The 21,361-nt window shown below is 34.7% G+C and overlaps 1 protein-coding gene across 4 annotated transcripts in view; it reads right to left on the reverse strand.

The window, feature by feature from the left end:
* AKT3 (AKT serine/threonine kinase 3) overlaps positions 1-21,361 on the reverse strand; it is a 253,836-nt gene that overhangs the window by 232,147 nt on the left and 328 nt on the right. For 3 of the 4 annotated variants that reach the window (XM_088799111.1, XM_088799113.1, XM_088799112.1), the window contains exon 2: positions 10,898-11,054. The exons of the other annotated variant lie outside the window; for it this stretch is intronic. In XM_088799111.1, coding sequence (XP_088655237.1) covers positions 10,898-10,943 — 46 coding nt within the window. In that variant the 5' untranslated portion in view covers positions 10,944-11,054. The remainder of the gene's footprint in view (positions 1-10,897; positions 11,055-21,361) is intronic. 4 annotated transcript variants of the gene reach the window in all.

A 21,361-nucleotide genomic window follows, 5' to 3' on the forward strand; every position in this document is an offset into this window, starting at 1 on the left:
CTTAGAAAAAAGGTCCAGCTATATTTCCAGGTGATTGGAATTCAGCTGGTTTAAAACATTAATTTCCTCAACTATAAATGTTGATCAAATTTCTACTCCTAACTTGTTATGAGAAATTACATTAGATAAATAACAAAACCAAGTGACTATAAAGCTCAAACAAAACTTTACATCTATACATTAAAACATATACCTAGTGGACTTCCACTTACAGTAGTTGTAGGGTGACTTGGATTAGACTAACTTTCCCATACATAAAATTATAAACTCTGTACAAAATATAGAAACAACTATTTAAAGGCAATGGAAAGCACCAAAAGCAAGTAGAAACTGGAGGGAAGTTGAAAGAACTGAACTGCATTGGGTGAGATTCACATTTATATGCTTTTTTGCTTGAGGGGCGCCCCCATTCCTTGAATTAGGATAGGTAAAACTCAGGTTGAAAATCATAGTCTTGCTGGCTTAAGGAGTCAGATGGCGTAGTTCAGATCTGCCAAAATGGCTGAAAAGTGAGAGGGATAACACACAAAAAAGGGAAACACAGAGGGGAGCCCCAAAACCTACATATAAACTCTGCCCAAATTCTGGCTAACCCCTGAATTGTGCATGCATAGGAAAGACTCCAAAGACCCTGAAAGAAGAAAGCAAAAAATAGCAGAAAAAAGCAGCAAAGCAGATTTCAGCTGTTCTTCACAAAAAGGGAAAGAAAGTGTGGAGATGTAGACTCAAGGTAAGCAGCAGTTAGAACAAAAACCAACAGTCTTCGTAAGGAAATAACAGATCAAGAGTCTGTATGATATATCACCACAATGAACTGTATACAACTGAAAATTACCAGACACGGAGGAAAGAAAATGTAATCATAGGCAAAGAAAAACAGTAAACAGAAACCAAGTCCAAGAAAATCCTAATGTTGGAATTAGCAGACAAGTACTTTAATGCAGCTATTATAAAAATACTCAAGGAATTAAAAAATATGGTCATAATAAATGAAGAGATAAAGAATTTCAACAGAGGAAAAAACAGGACCATTTAAAGAAGAACCAGGTGGAAAAATTCACTGTATGGGTTAAGAGTCTAGAGATGGCTGAAGAGTCAGTGAACTTAATAACTTAATAAAAATTATCCAGTCTGAAGAACAGAGATAAAAAGTTTGGGGGAAAAAAAACAAAAAACAGAAAAAACCGAGCCTAACCGACCTGTGTGTGAGATGTTATCAAGTGGTCTTCATAGATGTAACCAGAGTCCCAGAAGCAGAGGAAAGAACAGAATAGAAAATGTTCTTTAGAAATAATGGCCAACAACTTCCCAAGTTTAGTGAAAAACATACATTTGTAGATCAGAAAAAAGTTCAGTAAATCCAAAACAGGATAAATACAAAGAAAACAACACCTAGGCACATCATATTCAAACAGCTGAAAATCAATCACAGAAAAATCTTGAAAGCAGCCAGGAAAAACTGACATGTTATATACAGGGAACAACACAAAGCAATACCTTATTCTCATCAGAAACAATGGAGACCAAAAGAAAACGAAATAACAGCTTTAAATTAAGGCAAGAAACACAACTATCAAATCAGAATTCTATATACAATGAAAAAAAAATCCTTCAAAAATGAAGATGACATGAAAAAGTTTTAAGACAAACAAAAAATGAGTGTACTGGTAGCCAACAGATCTGCTCTAAAAGAAATGCTAAAGAGAGCTCTTCAGGCTGAAGGAAAATAATATCAGACAAAAACTCAAATCTATAGGAAGAAATGAAGAAATCAAAAAAACTGAATTTAATATAATACATAGTAAAGCGATTTTTTCCTGCTCTTCTTTAAAAGACATAAAAAGACAAAGCAAAAATTACAACATTGTACCGTGAGGCTTATTACATATTTATATCTAAACATACATGAGAACAAGGCACTCAAGGGATGTAATACTATAGTACTACAAGGGTCTTGTATTTTACATGAAGGGGTAAAATATTAACCCAGTATGGAATGTGATAAATTAGGGATACACATTGTAATCCCAAAAGCACGGTTTCTCAACCTCAGCACTACTGATATTTTGGAGTGGAAAACTGTTTTTCTTGGAGAGACTGTCCTGCGCATCGTAGAATGTTTAGCAGCATCCCTGGCCTCTACCCACTAGGTGCCAGTAGCACCATCACCCCGTCATGAAAATCAAAAATGTCTCCAGACATTGCCAAATGTTCCCTGGGGAGTAAAGTAACCGTGGTTGCAAACCACTGCCCTACAACAACCACTAAGTAAGCAATGCAAGCTAAAATAAAGACAGAGCAGTGTTTCTCAAAGTTTTTTCCATCATGGCCCCCTAACAAGCCCTTTTTCCTTTTTTTCCTAATAACTCTAGCCCATCCCATAAAATTTGAATACTCAGATATACTGTACATTTGTTTATATAATGCACCCTATTGGAGACGCAAAAACATAGTAAGATATGTTTTTCACAACCTCCACCAAAAACCAAGTATAGTTCCATGGGAGCAACAACCCCCACTGATACCAACAGAGGAACTTAAATGAAATACTAAAAGAATTTTTTCTGGCAAAAAAATATGAAGAGGAATTTTTTAATGAAACAAATAGAAAATAAGTAAACAGTAGACCTAAATTCAACCGTATCAACATTAACTATAGATTTTTTTAATGTTTAAATAAGAGACATAACAAGCCAATAGCAGAAATAAAATGGAATAGTAAAAAAAATACTAACTCAAAAGAAAAAATGCAAGAATATAAAAAGGAACAAAAAACACATGGCACAAATAGGAAACCCAACCATGTCAATAATTCCATTAATAAATATGAATGGTCTAAACATCCAATTAAAAAGTAAAAACTGTCAAATGAAATTTTTTAAAAAATCAGCCCCAAACATATGCTGTCTACAAAAGTGGCAGCTTAAATATAAAACACAGAGGGGCTAAATGTAAAAGGGTATTTTAAAAAGATCTAAGATGCAAACATTAATCTAAAAAATCTGGAGTGGTTATAGTACTATCAGACACACTGAATTTCAAAATAAAAGATAAAGACGGACATTTCATAGGATAAAAGACAATACATCAAGAAGATGTAATAATCGTAAATGTGGCTGCATCTAATAACAGAGTTTCAAACTATATAAAGCAAAACAGGCAGAATAAAGAAACAAATTCACAATCATAGTTGGAGATTTTACCCGTCATAATCAATAGAAGAAAAAAAATCAGTAAATATACAGACAATATGACTCACTATCAACCATCTTAACCAGACTTTCATAAAACACTACACCCACAACAGCAAAAAATCAAGATAGAACATATGGTGGACCATTAAAAAAAAAAAAAACACAAAAATTTCAGATGACTGAAATTTGTTACAGAGTACACCTTCTGTAATCACAATCAAATATAAAATAGAAATCATAACACTAAGATATCTAAAAACCCCTATAGATTTTGAAATTAAGTAACACTTTTCTAAATATCCCACTGTTCAAAGAAATCACAACGGAAGTTAGAAAACATTTACCTAAATGATAATGGCGGGGGAGGGCGGTTATCACTTTGTGAGGGGTGTAAATGTATGACTATTACATTGCTTTGTACACCTGAAACTAATAAAAAATTTTAAAGATAATGAAGATACAATATTATCAAAACTTATGGGATACAGTTAAGCACGGAAGATAAATCCATAGTTTTAAATGCTATATTTAAAAAAATCATTTAAAATCAATGATGTAATATTTTATCTTAAGCCAGAAAAAGTCAAGCAAATTAAAATAATAATGAGCAAAAACAATAAAATAGAAAACAAAGGACAAAGAAAATTAACAAAGCAAAAAGTTGACCCTTTGAAAAGATTAATAAAATGTATAAACCCGTAGCACGACTGATCAAAGAGAACACAATTTACCAAAATCAGAATTTAATAAAGGGATTATCATTACAGACTCTGCAGACACTAATAGGATAAGGGAATATTAAGAACAATTTTATGGCTAATAAATCAACAACTGTGATGAATCGGACAAATTCCTTAAAAACCACAATTTACCCAAACCGACACAAGATAAAATAGAAAATCTGAAAAGCCCTATATCTATTAAAGAAATTGAATTATTAAAAAAATCTCAAAAACATCTCCAATCCAGATGGCTTCACTGATGCATTTTATCAAACATTTACAAAAGAAATAAAACCCATCTTATGCAAATTCCTTCAAAAATTAAGGAGGGACTACTTCCCAACCCATTCTGTGAGTCCAGCATAACCATTATATCAAAACCTGCAATGAAAATTATAGATTAATATTCTCGTAAGTGCAAAAAAAAAAAGGATCCTTAACAAAATTAGTTAAGTCAAAACTGATACTATATTAAAGATACATCATGACCAAACGGGCTTTATTCCAGCAATGAAAGTTGTATGCTACACTATACACCATATTAACATATTAACAGACTAGGGGGTAAAAGCAAATAGTCATTTCAATAGGTGAGGGAAAATCTTTTGAAAATATTGAACACTCACTCACAATTAAAAAAAAGAAAACAGAAAAAAACTTTCAGCAAACTAGGAATAGAAGGAACTTTCTCAACCCAGTACAGGGCAGCAATGGAAAACCTACAGTTAATATGATACTTAGTGGTAAAATAAATGCTTGCCCAATAAGAGAAACTAGGCAAAACGTCCACTCTCACAATTTTACTCAACGTTGTACTACAGGTCCTAACCAATGAAATAAAACGGAAAAATTAATTAAAGCCATGAAGATTGGAAAGGAAGAAGCAGAACTGAGGCTCTATGCAAAGGACTTGATTGTTTACACAGAAAGTCTTAAAAGTAAGTAACATTAACAAGAATTGAACCAAACTGCAGGATACAAAGCAATATACAAAACTCAACTGTTAGTTGGGAAGGGGGTGTGTGTGTATGTATGTAACAGCAACTTTACAATTCTTTAACTCTAGAATCCATGTAGAAGTTCATCACTTGATGGGTCTTTGCATTTGATTAACATTTTCAAAGCAAATATATTAAAACTATAAGAGAAACAAGTTTCACATTATTGTAAATACATGAAATCTCAGACTTTTAACGCCATTACCAACAAATCTAATTTTTCCATGTTTCTTCTCCATTTATAAAAGGTCAAGAGTCAAAGTGAGCTTCATGTGGTTCATACAGTCACTACCACGGCTCTTTTCTCTCTATGGAAAATGCTTGCTGCTGAGTAGTAAACAGGAAATCATACGGTCATTTTCTTTTTCCTTAATCACTTCATAATTTGTTTCAAAAGTCACTTCGTGAATAAAACATGAACAAAAGGTACACAAGTACATACAATGTACAGAAGAAGCAAAGGCCCTTGGACTTAGATGAGCACCCAAAAAACTATGCATTTTGACTACATCCCAACAATCACACATTAATATATAACCCAGTTTACAATCTTTATGTTATTAAGTACATTTTGCATAGTGGGATTAAGCTGTTTTGTGAGAACACTCAGAGATTCATAAAGTTTTAGCTTGGAATTGATCAATACTAATGTTCTAGTTCATCTAAACAAACTACTATACAGAATATAAAACAAATATATAATTCAAAGGACACATTTATGATATACCTGAAATGGAAACTGTAAGTACAAGGCAAACTAAGGGGAAAAGTTCTTTGAAAGCACAAACTGGTTCCGTACACAAAACACACATCAAAGTTCAATTTGTTAGATAACCATGCGAAAAAAGTTTAAGAAATTAACACATCCACACAGCACTTTCATCAATCAAAATGTTTTCAATGGTAAAACCACCTTTCAATCTGTACCAATTTCCAAACAGTAAGATTATGAGCTGACTAGAAAAACATTACAGATTTTAACTTATCAAGGAACTGGCTCTCCACTGCATAATGAGGTTTTCAACAAACTGTACTATTAAGCAAACAAAATTTTATACATTACAATAAACCCTGGATTATATTATTGCAATCTACTTAATTCTGCAACTTAGATCTTTTAAGATGGTTAAATTTCCCCTTTATTTAACACAGTAAGTTTCTTCAGAGCAAATACTACCACTAGCTGTAATGGAACAAACTAAGAAAGCAAAACTTCTGACATCTAGTTTAGAGATCTCGAGTCCCCTGAAATGTACCTTACAGGCTGCTCTTCAAAGGAGACAACCTGACAAGTGTTCACTGTATATGCAGACATCTCCTACGCTGAAGTGCAGCCAAATTGTGAGGTGCTCCGCCAGGGCCATAAAGGAGGAAAATGTAGACAATACTTTACTCTCTGTTTCTTTTATTGTCATTTCTAATATCAACAACACTATGTGAACATGTTATCTCAATTAATACTCACCATTCTGCAACTGCTCCAGAAAAGTACAGAAAAAAGGCTTCACTACTGATATGCCACTAATAACAAAGTTAGGAAAGCATTGATGATGCTACACAATGTCAATAATTACTTTTAAGTCTTTTTTTTTCCCCCCTTGTTCTGGAAGATATTTACTGAAAAACAACTTATCCACATTAGACGTACAAATAAAGTGAGATTATATCTGAATAGAAACTAACAAGCACTGATTCATAAAAACGGGTCTGAGAAAAAGGACTGATATTCAAAGTAAGGGCTATAACTTTTTTATATCAGTACCCTTTATTAATACTTTAAAAACACTCTTCTACACACATTAGCTTGTAATATTAAACCACAGTGAGGTAAAGACAGCAGATATTACCATGTTTATTCTTAAACGAGTACACCCAAGTTCAGGTGGTAACCATCTGCCCAGGGTAAACAGATAGCAAATATTAATAATGCTCTTTTAGAATAAATTCTTCAAACCAAAATATAGCCAAACACCAAGAGATTATACACTGAAATTTACTTCACTAAAACACAAAATTATTATTAAAATAATACTGAATCTCTTTAAAGGAATAAATTAAGAAGGCTGCAGGGAAAAAATGCCCAATTTGGTTTCCCCTAATATTTCAACTAATGCCTTCAAGAGTACAGTTAAATTTAAACACTACTATCACAAATCCTCATTCAGTGACTCTAACTTGTCATAAGTATAGACAAAATACATAAATTGTAAAAATAGACAGAGGACACCACCAGTAACCCCAGTCTTTCATTCACAAATATACCCAGACAAAAAGGGATCACCAGTTACCTGAAGAAAACTAACACCACCAAAAAGAACCAAAATAAATAAAGTGAAAGAATTATTCCAAGAGGAGAAAAAAATTAAAAATAAAACCTATTTAGTATCCTAAGATTAAGATTATATTATATATGTAAAATAAGAGCAGGTAGTTATAGACTACAATGAATTTCCAGGAATATAAAATAATAGCTGAAATAAATAACAAAGGGCTAGAAGAGAAAGTCAAGGAACAAAGAGGGGAAAAAAGACCTAAATAATGAAGGAAAAATTTTAAAACAGTGCATTGATATTGAAGCTCTAGGGGAAATTAAAGAAAAAAAACAAACCTTAAAAGAATAGAGAGCACAGAGGGAACAAGTAATAAAAGAAATACAGAAGATTTCCCAGAACTGAAAAAAGACACGAAAGTCTACATTTTCAAAGGGTCCACCACCAAATGCTTTACAGGATGAATTAGAATGGACTATTACTCATCCTCCCTAAATGTTGTAATGCCAAGGGTAAAGAGGCAGCAACACAAGAAGCTTCCAGAGAACCAAAACAGGTACCTACAAAGAAAATATTCCTATTAGCACCAAACCTCTCATCAGTAAAACGGGTTACTAAAACATAATGGAATACAACCTTCAAAACTCTGGAGAAAAGTGTCTTTAAACCGAATTCTGTACCTTGCCAACATATGTATCAGGTGTGAAAGTGAAAAAGTTTTCAAACACTGTTGACAAGGACCCGTACACATGCTTTCTGAAAAAATTACTTCAGGAAGCACTGCAGCAAATTGTGAAATAAATCCAAACCAAAAAGAGACATGACATCTCAGAGAACACAGAACTTGTCCAAGAATGCAAATAACATAGTTATTAGCTGAGCACCATACCCAGAAAAAAATCAGCTCATAATAGAACTTCAACAAATAGTATGATTAAAAAGCTGGATAACCAGCTTTACAGGATGAAGGCATATACTCTTCTACCAATAGAGAGAAAATGTGGCAATTAGAAAACCTAGGAAAAACAGTTGTAGCCCAAACTAGAAGCCAAACTACTGTACCACATCTTGAAAGTCAACAGTGTATTAAAAAACCCATTTGTTCTCCATAGATACCACGACACTCATCACACTACTTTGCTTAGTAGTTAATATTATTTACAGAAGCATAATATTGATTACTGCTTTTCGGAATCAACAAGTATAACTATTAAACCTTGACAATATAAAATAAATGTTACAGTTGACATAAATTGGGAAAGGAATCTGAGAAATTCAAGGGAAACATTGTGAAAGGTACTAATTTTTCTCAGCTTATAAAGTGGCAAAATAATGTCTAAATAATTTATAGAATTAATCGTATGCAAGCTAGATGTTTAACCATAAAGGCCAAAAAAAAAAAAAAAGGGAAAATGAAGAGAATAGGTATTAAAAGTTAAATTCTTCATTTTTCACAATGGGGACATACTAGATTATGTAAGATTAGTCAAAAATAAAATTTAGCATATTACATATAAAACTGGACTAATCAGCAGAAAAACTATAAATACAAAAGGTCTAAAATGGTTATCTCTGAGGAGAAAAACTAGTTGGAAGAGGTAGAAGGTGGATTTTTACTTTTCATTTTATACCTTTGTGTACTATTCAAATTCTTATGTTTATAAGACTATTACTTCCTGAATACACACACGCGTGCGCGCACACACGAATCCTCTTTCCCTAACCACTGCAGGAAAAACATTGAGAAATTCTTTTTTACTTTTTCCTTTTTCTATATCCCACATACTATACCAACCTTCTACTACGGTATTTCAGAGGAGACACAATTAATTAAATAGACTCAAGAATCACCTTAAACCCTTGATAAAATGTGGTGTTAGCAACAGCTTATATTTGTGTTAAAATTGTCAAAACATATCCATATCTATTATCTCATTTAATACTCACAATGATCTTGTGAGAACCGATTTTAGAGATTATTAAAGTAAAACTCTAAGAGGTTTAAGTGACTTGCCATGCCTTACCCCCCAAAAAAACAAGAAAAATAGTAAAATAGACAAGTTAAAAAATAAACAAAAAGAATACCTCATAGAGCACTGCAATCTGAAAATGCTTTCTGAGTTTATAATATTAGAAGAAAAGAAATCAATACAAATATAAAAGAAATCAATACAAATAGTTGGCCGGTTTGGAAAACATTTTGGCAGTTTTTATAAAGTTAAACATACACTTACCATATGACCCAGCAATCTTATTCCTAGGTTATTGCCCACCAAAAATGAAGACACATCACACAGGGACATGCACGTAAATGTTCATAGCAGCTTTATTCATAATAGTCAAAAACTAGAAACAACCCAAATGTGTGTCAACTGGCAAACCGATAAACTGTCATTATGTCCAGACAGCAGGACTACTACTCAACAATAAAAAGAAATTAATGCTATGCGCAACATAGATGAATCTTAAAAGTATTATGCTATGTGAAAGTAATCAGACATAAAGGACTACGTATTATATGATTCTACTTATATGAAATTCTAGAAAAGCAAAATTATAGCAACAATAGATTAGTGGTTACTAGGATTGATGGAAGAAGACTGACTGCATCAGGGAATGAGGGACCCTTTTTGGGTGACAGAATGTTCTATGTTATAATCATAGTGTTTGTTACACGACTGTATGAATATAGAAAAATTCATCAAAGTGTACACTTAAAATTGGTGAATTTTATTATATGTAAATTATAACTCAATTAAGACTGGTTTTTTAAAAACTCGACAATACATAATCACATTTAACTACTGTCAACAGCTTTTCAGTATAGGTATGCACAGACCTTAAAAGAATATTAAAATCACCATGTTAAGAGGTAACTTTTAACCAGAAAACAGATATACAGTAACTTCAAATTTAAGTTACTGTAATGAACAGCCCTCATCCTACTCAACATGGCCATGTGGATACACAGTAGTTGCCTGGCAACTAGTCTAAACTCTAGATTTCTAATAAACACATTGACCACATTAGTAGGTGATCTCATAGAGGATAAACTAAGTTTTATACTGAAGAGTTCTTCCTGTGATATTACAAAAGTACAGTAATGCACATGAATTATTTATCTAAAGTAGGAGTGAACAAGAAATACTAAAAGTAGATCATAAAAAATAAAGACATAAACTTAAACACACAAAGAAACCCTTTCCTCACTTGCTCTTCTGCTTCAGGACTTTACTTACCTAATTCATGAGACTGCTGAATCCATGAGTTAGTGGGTGAACCCGTTCCCCTTTACTACTTTAAGCCCTTCCCATGCCACCACCCAAATTGGCTTAATATAATTAAATAATTTTATTTATGCTTACATGTCTTTAAATACATACAAGTTAGACACTTTTCTAGATATTAAATCATTCTAAAGATACCTCTCTGGATTATAGAGTCTGTAGACAATACAGGAAAAATACAACACAAATTTTCTGTAACATGCATGCACACAACATACTGGATGACTATAAATGATCGAAATCAAGAATTATAAAGAAATCCTAAAGAACAAGCAAATTTCTAACACACGTGCTACATATCATTTCTTTCTTACCGGACACAGTTTACTTTGTTAACAGCATCAGAAAAAACATCAACTTCCAGGACACCACTAACTGGTAGCACACTTACCAACCATATGATTTTTGGTTTTGTTGAACACTTACCCCTCTTCTGAACCCAACCTTCTTTCACAATGGTAACATCGCTCATGATGGCTCCCCTCTAGCCCCCAAGTTGGAGAAATGGTACTTTGTGATATCAGCTTTGGGGTTTGGATTCTCTGCTGCTGCTGCCCTTCCCACTCTCTAGTGATGACTCAGCCTGGAAGGAAGTATTGAAGAAAGAATTTCTTTTTTTTCCATTCTTGCAACTCACATAGCAATAACAAACAACTAATTCTTTGTAAATGTCTTCAACTGGCCTGAACTCACATAAAAGTCTAGCTCTTCAAACTGGGGAACTTATTTATTAAATAGTTCTATAATGAATGCACTTCCCTGGTCTTGTGACAGATTTCAAACGATAGTGAAACTTTTAACCTAAGAGGGTGTAACAAAAAACTGTCTTAAGAAAACCACTATCACACCTACACAAATAATACAGAAAATTTGTTTGGTGATGTGTGTTTGAGCTGAAAAGGGAAGAGAATGAAAGTTAAGTGGACTAAAAGTAAATCTTCATGTATGTCTAGTTTCAAAATTTCTGTAAATTTAGAAATAGTTATGGGAAAGCAATTGTGAATGTTTTTCATTGCTGTATTTTCTGTAAAATACAATTTGCTAAGAAAACCACCATGTATTTATGCTTATTCTGCCTTGTTCCAAGAAATATTTTAGGTTGATTACAAGTAAAACATTATAAATAATGTAGAATCAAATATTTTTAAAGTAGACAAAGGGAATATGAAACAATGGAAATATGAAAGTGGAAAAGAGATACGTCAAGAACTCTTACAGGTTCTTCCATCTATTATTCTCAGGTAATCTTCACTACAACCCTCAGAGGGTACTATTAACTCCATTTCACAGATGGGGAAACTGAGGTTTGCAGAAATTAAGCAGCATGCCCAATTCTAACACAGCTAATGAATGATGGAGCCAAGACCTGAATCCAGGCTGTCTGACTCCAGTGCCTGCACTCTCAACTCCAAAACTGTATTACCTTAAATAAAGATAAAAAGAAGCCAGAGTAAAAATCTACATATTTGTGGAAGATTGGGCCACAAATTTGGCACAAAGCTTTCAGGAAGCAATGTAAATAAGGAAACACAGTTAGTTTCAATATTTACAGTAGTCGTAAGTATTTTTAAAAAGAAAAAAAGAAGTTGCTCAGAAGGAATACACTTCTTCCTGGGACAAAAATCTGAAATTTATCCCACAGGTCTTTACAAGCTACCTTATAGTGTAAAAACCAAAGTCCTCAAAAATATCCTCACATATACATAGCAATGAGTTTCACAGAGCAATTTCTTATTGTCCCTCTCAACCTAAAAAGGAAAACACCAAGATAACATTGAGTTAAAGCATTTCCACAGAGAGGGACCAAAAAACGTGGTCCAGGAACACAGGCATAAATTTTAGCTAATAAGCAAAATGGATAGATGGATTATGGAACTATACTATTTTTCTTAAATTGGGTTTTGATAAATAATGCCTAACAGTAACTCCAAGGTTGGATTCCTTCACTACTGAACTGAATTACAGTTCTTTTTACAGTGCAAATTAAATGCAGAGCCTCATCATTTAGCAGTCAGGAATCAAGACTTAACAATTTCTTAAGCAAGCCTACAAAGCTGGTGTGGCTGAGGGAAGGCCACCCCACCCGCACCATGTGCCACAGGGCCCAGGGCAGCATCTACGGTAGGGCCAAGCCTGTCCTCAAAATCGGCAGGATCTCCTACTGTAGAGTCAAAAGGCATACCAGAATCTGGGTGAATTTCCCCAAAATCTGCTGGACAGACTATTAAGAGAAATTATGGAAAAATAAGAAAAAGAAAGATGAAAAAAGAAAACCAATTCTTTGGTCAGGTAAGTTTGGGAAATTCTACAAACCACGTCTTTCTCTTGAAACATCACTATTAACATATTAAAGGTACAAAATGCATGTAACTTTATGTCAGCACATCCTAAATGTATTTGAACACAGAGGGCTCTTTTTCTTTAGTAACATGTATTGATATCAAGAGGAACACACTTTGGGAAATGGCGACAGGATATGACCACATTGCCACAAGACAAGACCCAATTTACCACTGAAACCAGGCAAAACAAACAAACAAACAAAAGTATCCTCACTAAAGAATCCAAAGATCATTTTAGTTTGATTTATGTAACTTCCTAAAGAACTCAACATGGTCAACTGGCTACATAATACATATAGAGCTAGATAACAAAAGGGGTTAACTCTTTACACTACATAAATCATTACAAGGAAATTAAATATTGGGAACACTATCACAAAATGGTACCTTCAAAAGAGCTGCACTGCAGAACTTCTCTGTGGTAGTATTGTAGCAAAGGGCCTCATAGCTATCAAAGCCTATAAAATTATATAAGTTGGGTCAAAGAAAATTCGTATCAATATTCCTGGAATTGTAATGGAAGAAAGATACCAGGGATCAACACTTAGCAATACCAAAAGATAATACATATCCAATAAACGTATTTAAAATACGTACTTTCCTATTCAAATAATGTGTGTTACAATACTCTTACTAAAAATGCTACAAAACCAAAGCCATGAAAATTGATTCTATTTTTTTAAGTGGACATCTCTTTATTAGAAGAAACTTAACTGGACAAGAACGTCAATTTACAGTTGAGAAAAGAGGCAAGACAGATGAAGTGAGTTGCACAAGGTCACACAGCTACTTTAGGAGACAACCAGGCACATGCTCCTTCCACCAGCACTGCCTCTTTAGTATAAAAAATATGCTGCAATATCCAGATCAACCAGACATAATGAATTTTGTTTCATAATGAAACTGTTTCAAAAAACTAGTATTTTAGATAAAAATGTTTATCAGTGCTTCTATAGTTAGATGAAACTGCTAAAATATATGTTGAATCAAGAGGACAAAACTTATCATCTTCATCAAGGCCAGTGAACACACACATTATAGAGATGGTTTTATCCATTTGTATCTTAAGATGTTAACAGATTCTACCCATAGCCATAATTTTCAGCTTTAAAAACTGCTCGTGTCTCTACTGACTAAAATGACACGTTCTTTGAACATAACTTAAAAGACATTCTAAGGTATACTACATACAATTGTGATCAATACACTAGAAATAAATGCTGTCTTTTGTGTATCAAAACAAAGCTACTGACTTGTAAGCAGTAAACGACGTTCTTTGATTTCATGTTCCTACAGTGGCCACACTCTTGCACCAACTCATCTCCACTCTGCCACTCAGTGTCCCATGTCACAAGGAACACTAATCTGCAAAACGATGAGCTGGCCTTCCAGGATGTGATCTGTTTCCTAAAGTAGAGTGAACCTCACCTCCTCCTCACAGTCCTAAATTCTCTCGAAATGTGTTCTTTCCAATGAGCTATAACAGACAAAATTTCGTTTATTTTTCTTTTAAGCCTATTGCATTAAAATTTTCATTGCTAGGTAATCTCATTCTTATAAAAAATTTCACACAAAATTCTTGGCAGATTCAATGTAGAATTTACACAAAGCAGTTACACTAAAGGCACTTTTGTTCAGAACTATTTGAGAATTTGATGATAATAGTAATTGCATCTGAATTGCATCATTGTACAATTTACAAAACATTCTCACATCTTTTACCTCATTCAGTAGCATTATTATTTAGTAGAGCAGTGCCTGACACATAAGAGATGCTCAACAAATCTGGAATAGATGAATGAGTGGATAAACCAAGGAATGAAGATGCAGCTTTAGATAACTAATAAAGAACAGACTAAGCAAACTAACATTCTACGTCAATGGCGAGAATGGGATTAAGCCATCTTAAAAACAATCCTGAACTTGAACATTATAGAAGCACCTACATATAAATAATTCAAATTACAATATTCTTCCCTACTCATTGAAGTATGTTTCCTATAGACCTCCATTAGTTGTAAGGACTAACACACGTTAAAATTAGCCTTTTGTTCTAGACATTTTTGACATTTTTTGTTGAAATGCTCAAGTTTCAATTCCTAAACATATCAAGCCTCAAGACTGCCCAAAATTATCCATTATGGGAGGAAAAAAGAAAAAGAATGGCATATTTTCTTAATGATACTTACAATAATATTTTAAAGATACTTGTTTACTTACGGCAACTAATCATTCAATTTGAAGCAAAAATTAAACTTCAAACATTTTCTAAAAATTTCACTCAAGAAAATAATTATATATAATATATATTCAGTTAATAAATATGTATTGATTGTCTACTCTGTGACAAGGACTATATTACAGATACAGGGAGGCAAGCAAAACAAAGTATTTAAAAATCTTTTCCAAACCTTTGTCATCAAAGTACTATCACATATCTAACCTCATTTGACTCTAGAAACAAACCCATACAGTAGCTATTGCGTCCACAATTTTGAACCTAGGAAAACTGTGACTAAGCAGTAATGTTGACGTTATTTCCCCCCAGTTACCAGAATAAGTTAGTGACAAGTAACAAGAATGACTATTTGCAATTCAAGTCTTCTATAAGTTTGGTATGCTTTCTACCAAATAACATGATATGAACTCTCAAAAATATGTGTAACATTTGAGAATAGGTCTGAACAATTTTTTCCGTATCAAGGTATTTTTCAGAAGTCCACTAAAGTACAACATATTCAAATAAATTTAAATTAAGATATAACTGTGGTATCACACATGAAATTTTAACAGAAGACTAAAGGCAGGGTGACAAAGTTATAATAAAGGGCACCCCAGCAATTCTCATTTTTACAAGAAAAAAATCCTAGGTTAATAATTTCCACTATGTCAATTTCTAAGTTAAAAACCACAACAAATTATGTACTACAACTTTCTCTAAACTATAGAGTTGTCTATAATTAACACTATATAGAATATAATTGCTCCACACCACAATTTTTATATACTTTAGATATGCTAGCCAAATTGAATTAATAAAGACAATTAATGTTCATATACAACAGAATTGTGCTACTTTGAAAATACTAATACAAATGATGGTCAAAGGTAACCATAATATAAGTTTGTGGTATTCACCTATTTACTAGAAATAGGTGAAACTAATATATGCCGTAATAAATGCATAAGGCTATCTATATAAAACTTGCAAAAGGATTTGAGGGAAAGGAAAAATACTGAAGTGGCAGGGAAATTCAAGGCAACTTGCTCTGCACTTTGAATAACTAACTCTAAGCCAGTCCGTCCCTTTCAAGAGTTATTATCCTGTTTTAAAAAAACATACCATATAGGGAAGTGAGCCACACAAATTAAATTTTGAATACCTTCCCTCTCTTCAGAGTACAATACACTATGTGGATTTTCTTAAAATTATTTCTATAGTTACCTTCACTGAGTTTTGCATTATGGGAAAATGCCTGAATAAGCATAGGTAAGAGTTCTGACTTTCACACAAAATAGCAGTTCTTTCAAATTGCCAATGCTTAAGAATCAACTTTGCAAACTTTGAAATATATATACAGAAACATAAGGCATTTCCCCTCTCTTCCCTACCCGGTTAGGGTGCTGAGTGTCATTTCAACCCACGGTCATTATTAATCCAATTAAAAAGCAACTTCCACTAGGTGATATATTTAATATTCTAATGTGGAACAATTAGGAAAATGCTTATTGGATCCCTCTGATTCCTAAACCACTGAACATACTATTGACAAATTATTCTCTATATTTCTCATGTAAAATGTGGGCTTGTCGCTATGTAAAGTTACCTGTAATAACAGGGGCAGGTCAAGGGTTGTTACTACCGTATTTCTCCGAAAATAAGACCTAGCCGACAATCAGCTCTAATGCATCTTTTGGAGCAAAAATTAAGACCCGGTATTATGTTATATTATATTACACCCAGTCTATAGCAAAGTAAGACCAGGTTTTATATAAGATTATATGTAATCTTATAATTATTATATAATTATGTAAGACCCGGTCTTATTTTACTATAAGCTCTAATGCGTCTTTTGGAGCAAAAATTAATAGAATAAATTATTTTACTATAAGACTGGGTCTTCTATTAATTTTTGCTCCAAAACACGCATTAGAGCTGATTGTCCGGCTAGGTCTTAGTTTCGGAGAAACACGGTAAAAGAACATTGGTTGCACAGTTGGCCATATTTTTCCAATACATGTGTAAAATCCTTCTAAAATTTGCCTTGGGGACCTCCCTCATAAAATGAAAAAAAATAAATAAATCACACACCTGTACAACATACAATTGGTGTATGGTCCATTAAATGCCAAGAATCAGTATGACAGATTGTATCTGATTACACTGAGCTAACCAGTGGATATGGAATCCTGTAACAAAGTTCATCACCATGGTACATTAGGAAGAGCCTGGACAGGCCAAAATACTTGGGTCCCTGTTCCCAACTCTGCCCCCTCCAGAGCGATGTTGTATAAGGTCCTTTAATTCTGTGTCTGCTTTTTTAGCCATAAACATAAAAGTGTAGCATTAGATGAACTCTAAAGAACTCTACAGCTCTCCCATAGCTAATGTTTATCATTCTTCAAGTTCAAATCTACTAAGTATCTACTTTATTTATAAATGGCATCGTAGGTGACAGTATGTGATTGTACACAGTTCCTGTCCTCCAAAGTCCAATACAGTTGGGAAAATAATCAAACACCAATTCCACGCAGACAAAATCTGAACTCCAGTACTGGGAAAATACCATCTTCCTTCCCCTCCAATACTCCAGCCCCACAAATATAGTCAGAGGCTTTCTTTAATTAATGTAGGGGAGAGAAATTCTCATTTGAAACACTTCTAGTGATTTCTTCTAGTAAATCTTTTTACTTTGCCCTTTCAATGTTAAGAAAACATACCTATTTAGATGTGTAAAGTATCTTCAGTTGGCAAGAAATAAAGAGTACTGAAAAAGGAAAAAGAACTAAAAAGCAAACCCACAGGTCAAGAAGCATACATTAATTTATTAATCAACTACTATTTGAAGATCACCTGGCAAATGAAAAGTATTTACATCGAATACACTGAAGAATGGTGCTATAGACATTTCAGGCATTTAGTTCAGCATTTGAAACAAACGAAACAAGGATGTTATGGATCAGTCAATAAACGTTTTACTATATTAACTTGATTTCTGTGGAAACTTATTGCACGACATTATCAAAATTTAGCACTGTCACTGTGAACTCTAATAATAGGCACAAACAAGTTAGGAAAAACACTAAAAAGAAGTGTTTCAGAACGAAAAAAGTTAAAATGAAACATCTTTATAGTGCCACAATAAGTGTTTTCTCATGTGAAAATCACTGATTTCAGAAGTGTAGCATGGGTTATCATGAAGATTAAATGAATTTATACATGTCAATCACGTATAACAGTGCCTGGCACATGACAAGAGCTCACCAGGCATTGGACAGTATTAAGTCTACACTCACTCTAGCTCTATCAGACATACCAGACCCTAATGAAATACTGAAGTTAACATCAGATGATTCAGGGCTATCTTTCCAGGAGACTACAGAAAAGTGCACGTTGTATAAAACCAGGATTTAGAATCCTGATGTACACTCTGAAACCTGGAGTTTAAAAACAGAACAATTTTAAGTGAATGAAATATTCTAACACAAATCTATAAAAAATATGTGCATTAATTTTTTATTAACTTTGGAAAAATTAAAATGCAAGTCAAATTACAAGACCGATTTGGTCAAAACAAAATGAAATGGTTTATTTTTCTGTCTTGCATGTTATGTTATTCAAATTTAAATGGTTTCAATGTTTTTTAATGCTTGAATCTTAATCACACTGTGATTAAAGACAAGATTCTATCAAATCATGTTAAAAATCCAATTAACACATTGTTAACAATAATTACCTTATCTTCCCAAGGGTGAATTCTTGAACTAAAAGGTGTAACAACAAAGAAAGTGTAGCTATCCTTTCACCAAAATATGCAAAGTTTGAAGTAAACTCTAAACTTCCACAAAATCAATTTGGTAAAACAGTTTCCTCTTTTTAAAGAACCCCAAATAGTTGGAAATTTCCACTGAACTTTTGTAAGAAAAAAAAACCTTTCACTTGTTTAAAACAAAAGGTAGAGTTTAAAAAAATCTTAGATCCGTACTTTACCCAAGACTTTATGCTAAGTACATTTGTCCCATGACATGTTTTGGTTAAACATGTGATCATTTGCAGTCATCTGAAAACAAATTCTCTTTCTAATGGTAGTGATCTTCTGAATGAAATGTAAATAAGAAAAGTTTTTCATCAAACCAGCTCCAAACACAGTTCACGCTAACATTTGTTGAATGAATGAATGAAATCTTATTTAAAATATTTTACAGCCATAAACTTACATAAACAAAAAAGTCCAAAGTCGAACCCTTAAGTACTCAGACACACAAAACTTAAACTAAGTTGATGTCAAACTAAAAGTTAAAGTTGCAAAACAATTCACTAAGGTAATTATGCAAAGGCTAAGTGTACAGGACAAAAATGAATACAAAAAAGTTTCATAAATTATTTGGCAGAATCAGACTATTTCTTTAATACTATAAGCAAACATACTATTGCAAATACACAGTACAAATATACAACAGAAACTAAAACTCTACATTCATCTCAATTCCAGTGTTGTCTCATTCATGTGATATGCATACTTCTCTCACTTTAAAACTAGAAGCTCAAGCCAATCAAAGATATCGGGGTCAACCCCAGTGAGAAAAACAAAAAGCAGATCTTCAAATATAATAATCTCCTTGGTAAACTTTCAAAGTCAAGATTATGTACTGCCAAAAGAAAAAATACCTACAGTCTTGATATATATCTTTCAAATAATTGTGCAGTCATATAACTTGGAAAACTAATAATTCATTAATAGATATTTTAATAAAAATATTTTCATGTTTTAGACAATTATGTCCTGAACATGTGTGTTTTATTAGTCGACCACCCCCTGAAATATTCATATTCATTTACACATATTTTGCAATGACACTCAAGTTGGGAAGAGAAAGTTTCCTAAACCATCTTTATTGGACTGTTCCACCTTTGGTTTTTTCCAATGATTTCCTAACAATCTATGATCTACTTTAATGAGTTTCCACCAAAAGCAAAATCCAGTGGTTGTCTAATGATTTACAGTCTACTACAAGTTCTATAACCACGTTTTACCAAACATGGAACACATATCTAAACCGATGATTTGAGGCAGTTAGCAATGTTTTCACTGCAAAAAAGTGATTATTTCGTACCTTTTCGATTTAAGGTGAACTTAAAGATTGTGAACATTTTATTAATACTAGAAATTACTCAATAGACATAGGTTTCACTGTTGAATTTCTATTTGGAAACGTTATGAATTACAAATTACTGGACTTTCAACCAATTTACCACACTGGTGAAATGAGTTGGTTTTATTTCCATCACATTATTTTGAGGTAAGAAATGTGAGCTTCCTAGCCTTGACTTATGGGTAAGCACTTCCTCTGCTTTTCAGAAGATAAACTAAGTATCAGTACTGAAAACCTGGCCCCAATGAGATTCAATCTAGCCTAACGGTCTATTCCCGGGAAATCCCAAACAAGGGGTGACCCCGCCTAGGAGTCAGGGTGAACGCAGCAAACCCGCTAGCTTCAACTTAGGGCTCTGGAGGGCCCCACCGGCATCATGGCTGATGCAGACCGAGGCGCAGGAGGAGGTGGTGGACGGGGAAGAGGCTGGTTTGTTTACTTGCAGCCAGAGCCGCCGCCGCCAGCAGCGACAGCATCACTGGATCCGCCAAACCCAGCATCTTCCGCACATTTCTATTCTTAGCACACAAGTCCCAAGCGGATCGAAACCCCACTACTATTAAAAACACAGACAAGCACGTTACCCACCGCCCCAGCGCCGTCTTTCCTGCGCGCCGGCCGTGGGGTGGGTGGGGAGGAAGGAGACCCCGGGGGACGCCGGTGCATCCTCGCCTTCACCCCACCCCTCGCGCACCGGCAGCCCCGGCGCAGGAGCGCGGCAGACAGCCCCCTCCCCCCAACCCAAACACTGCCACCGGCGCTCCACGCGTTATGTAACCTCGCCGCCACCCCCCGGTCCGAGCGGGCGCCCCCTCCCCACGCCGCGCCGCCCGGCGGGGAGGGCCGAGCGGAGGGAGTGGAGTTGCGCAGAGACTGAAGGCGCCAGGGCCGGGGCAGCCCAGACGCGGACGGTACCGCTAGGCCGGGGACACCCTCCCGCAGCCCCCCGCGCACCGCCGTCCCCAGCTTCCCCTGGAAAGTGAGGGGGTGCCCGTGTCATCCACGCCGGGCATCCCCCAGCCTCCCCACCCACACCGCAGCCTCCGCTGACCCAGCCCCCGCCCACGCCCCCGGCGCGGTGACAACCCCGACGCCCCCGCCTCCCCCCACCCGGCCGCCGCCCCCCGCCCTAGGGAGGCCGGGAGGGAGGACGAAGCCGGGGGCCCGGAGGGGG

Source organism: Rhinolophus sinicus, chromosome 6 (genome assembly GCF_057876585.1).
Source record: "Rhinolophus sinicus isolate RSI-liver-muscle chromosome 6, RSI-T2T, whole genome shotgun sequence".
NCBI lineage: Eukaryota > Metazoa > Chordata > Mammalia > Chiroptera > Rhinolophidae > Rhinolophus > Rhinolophus sinicus.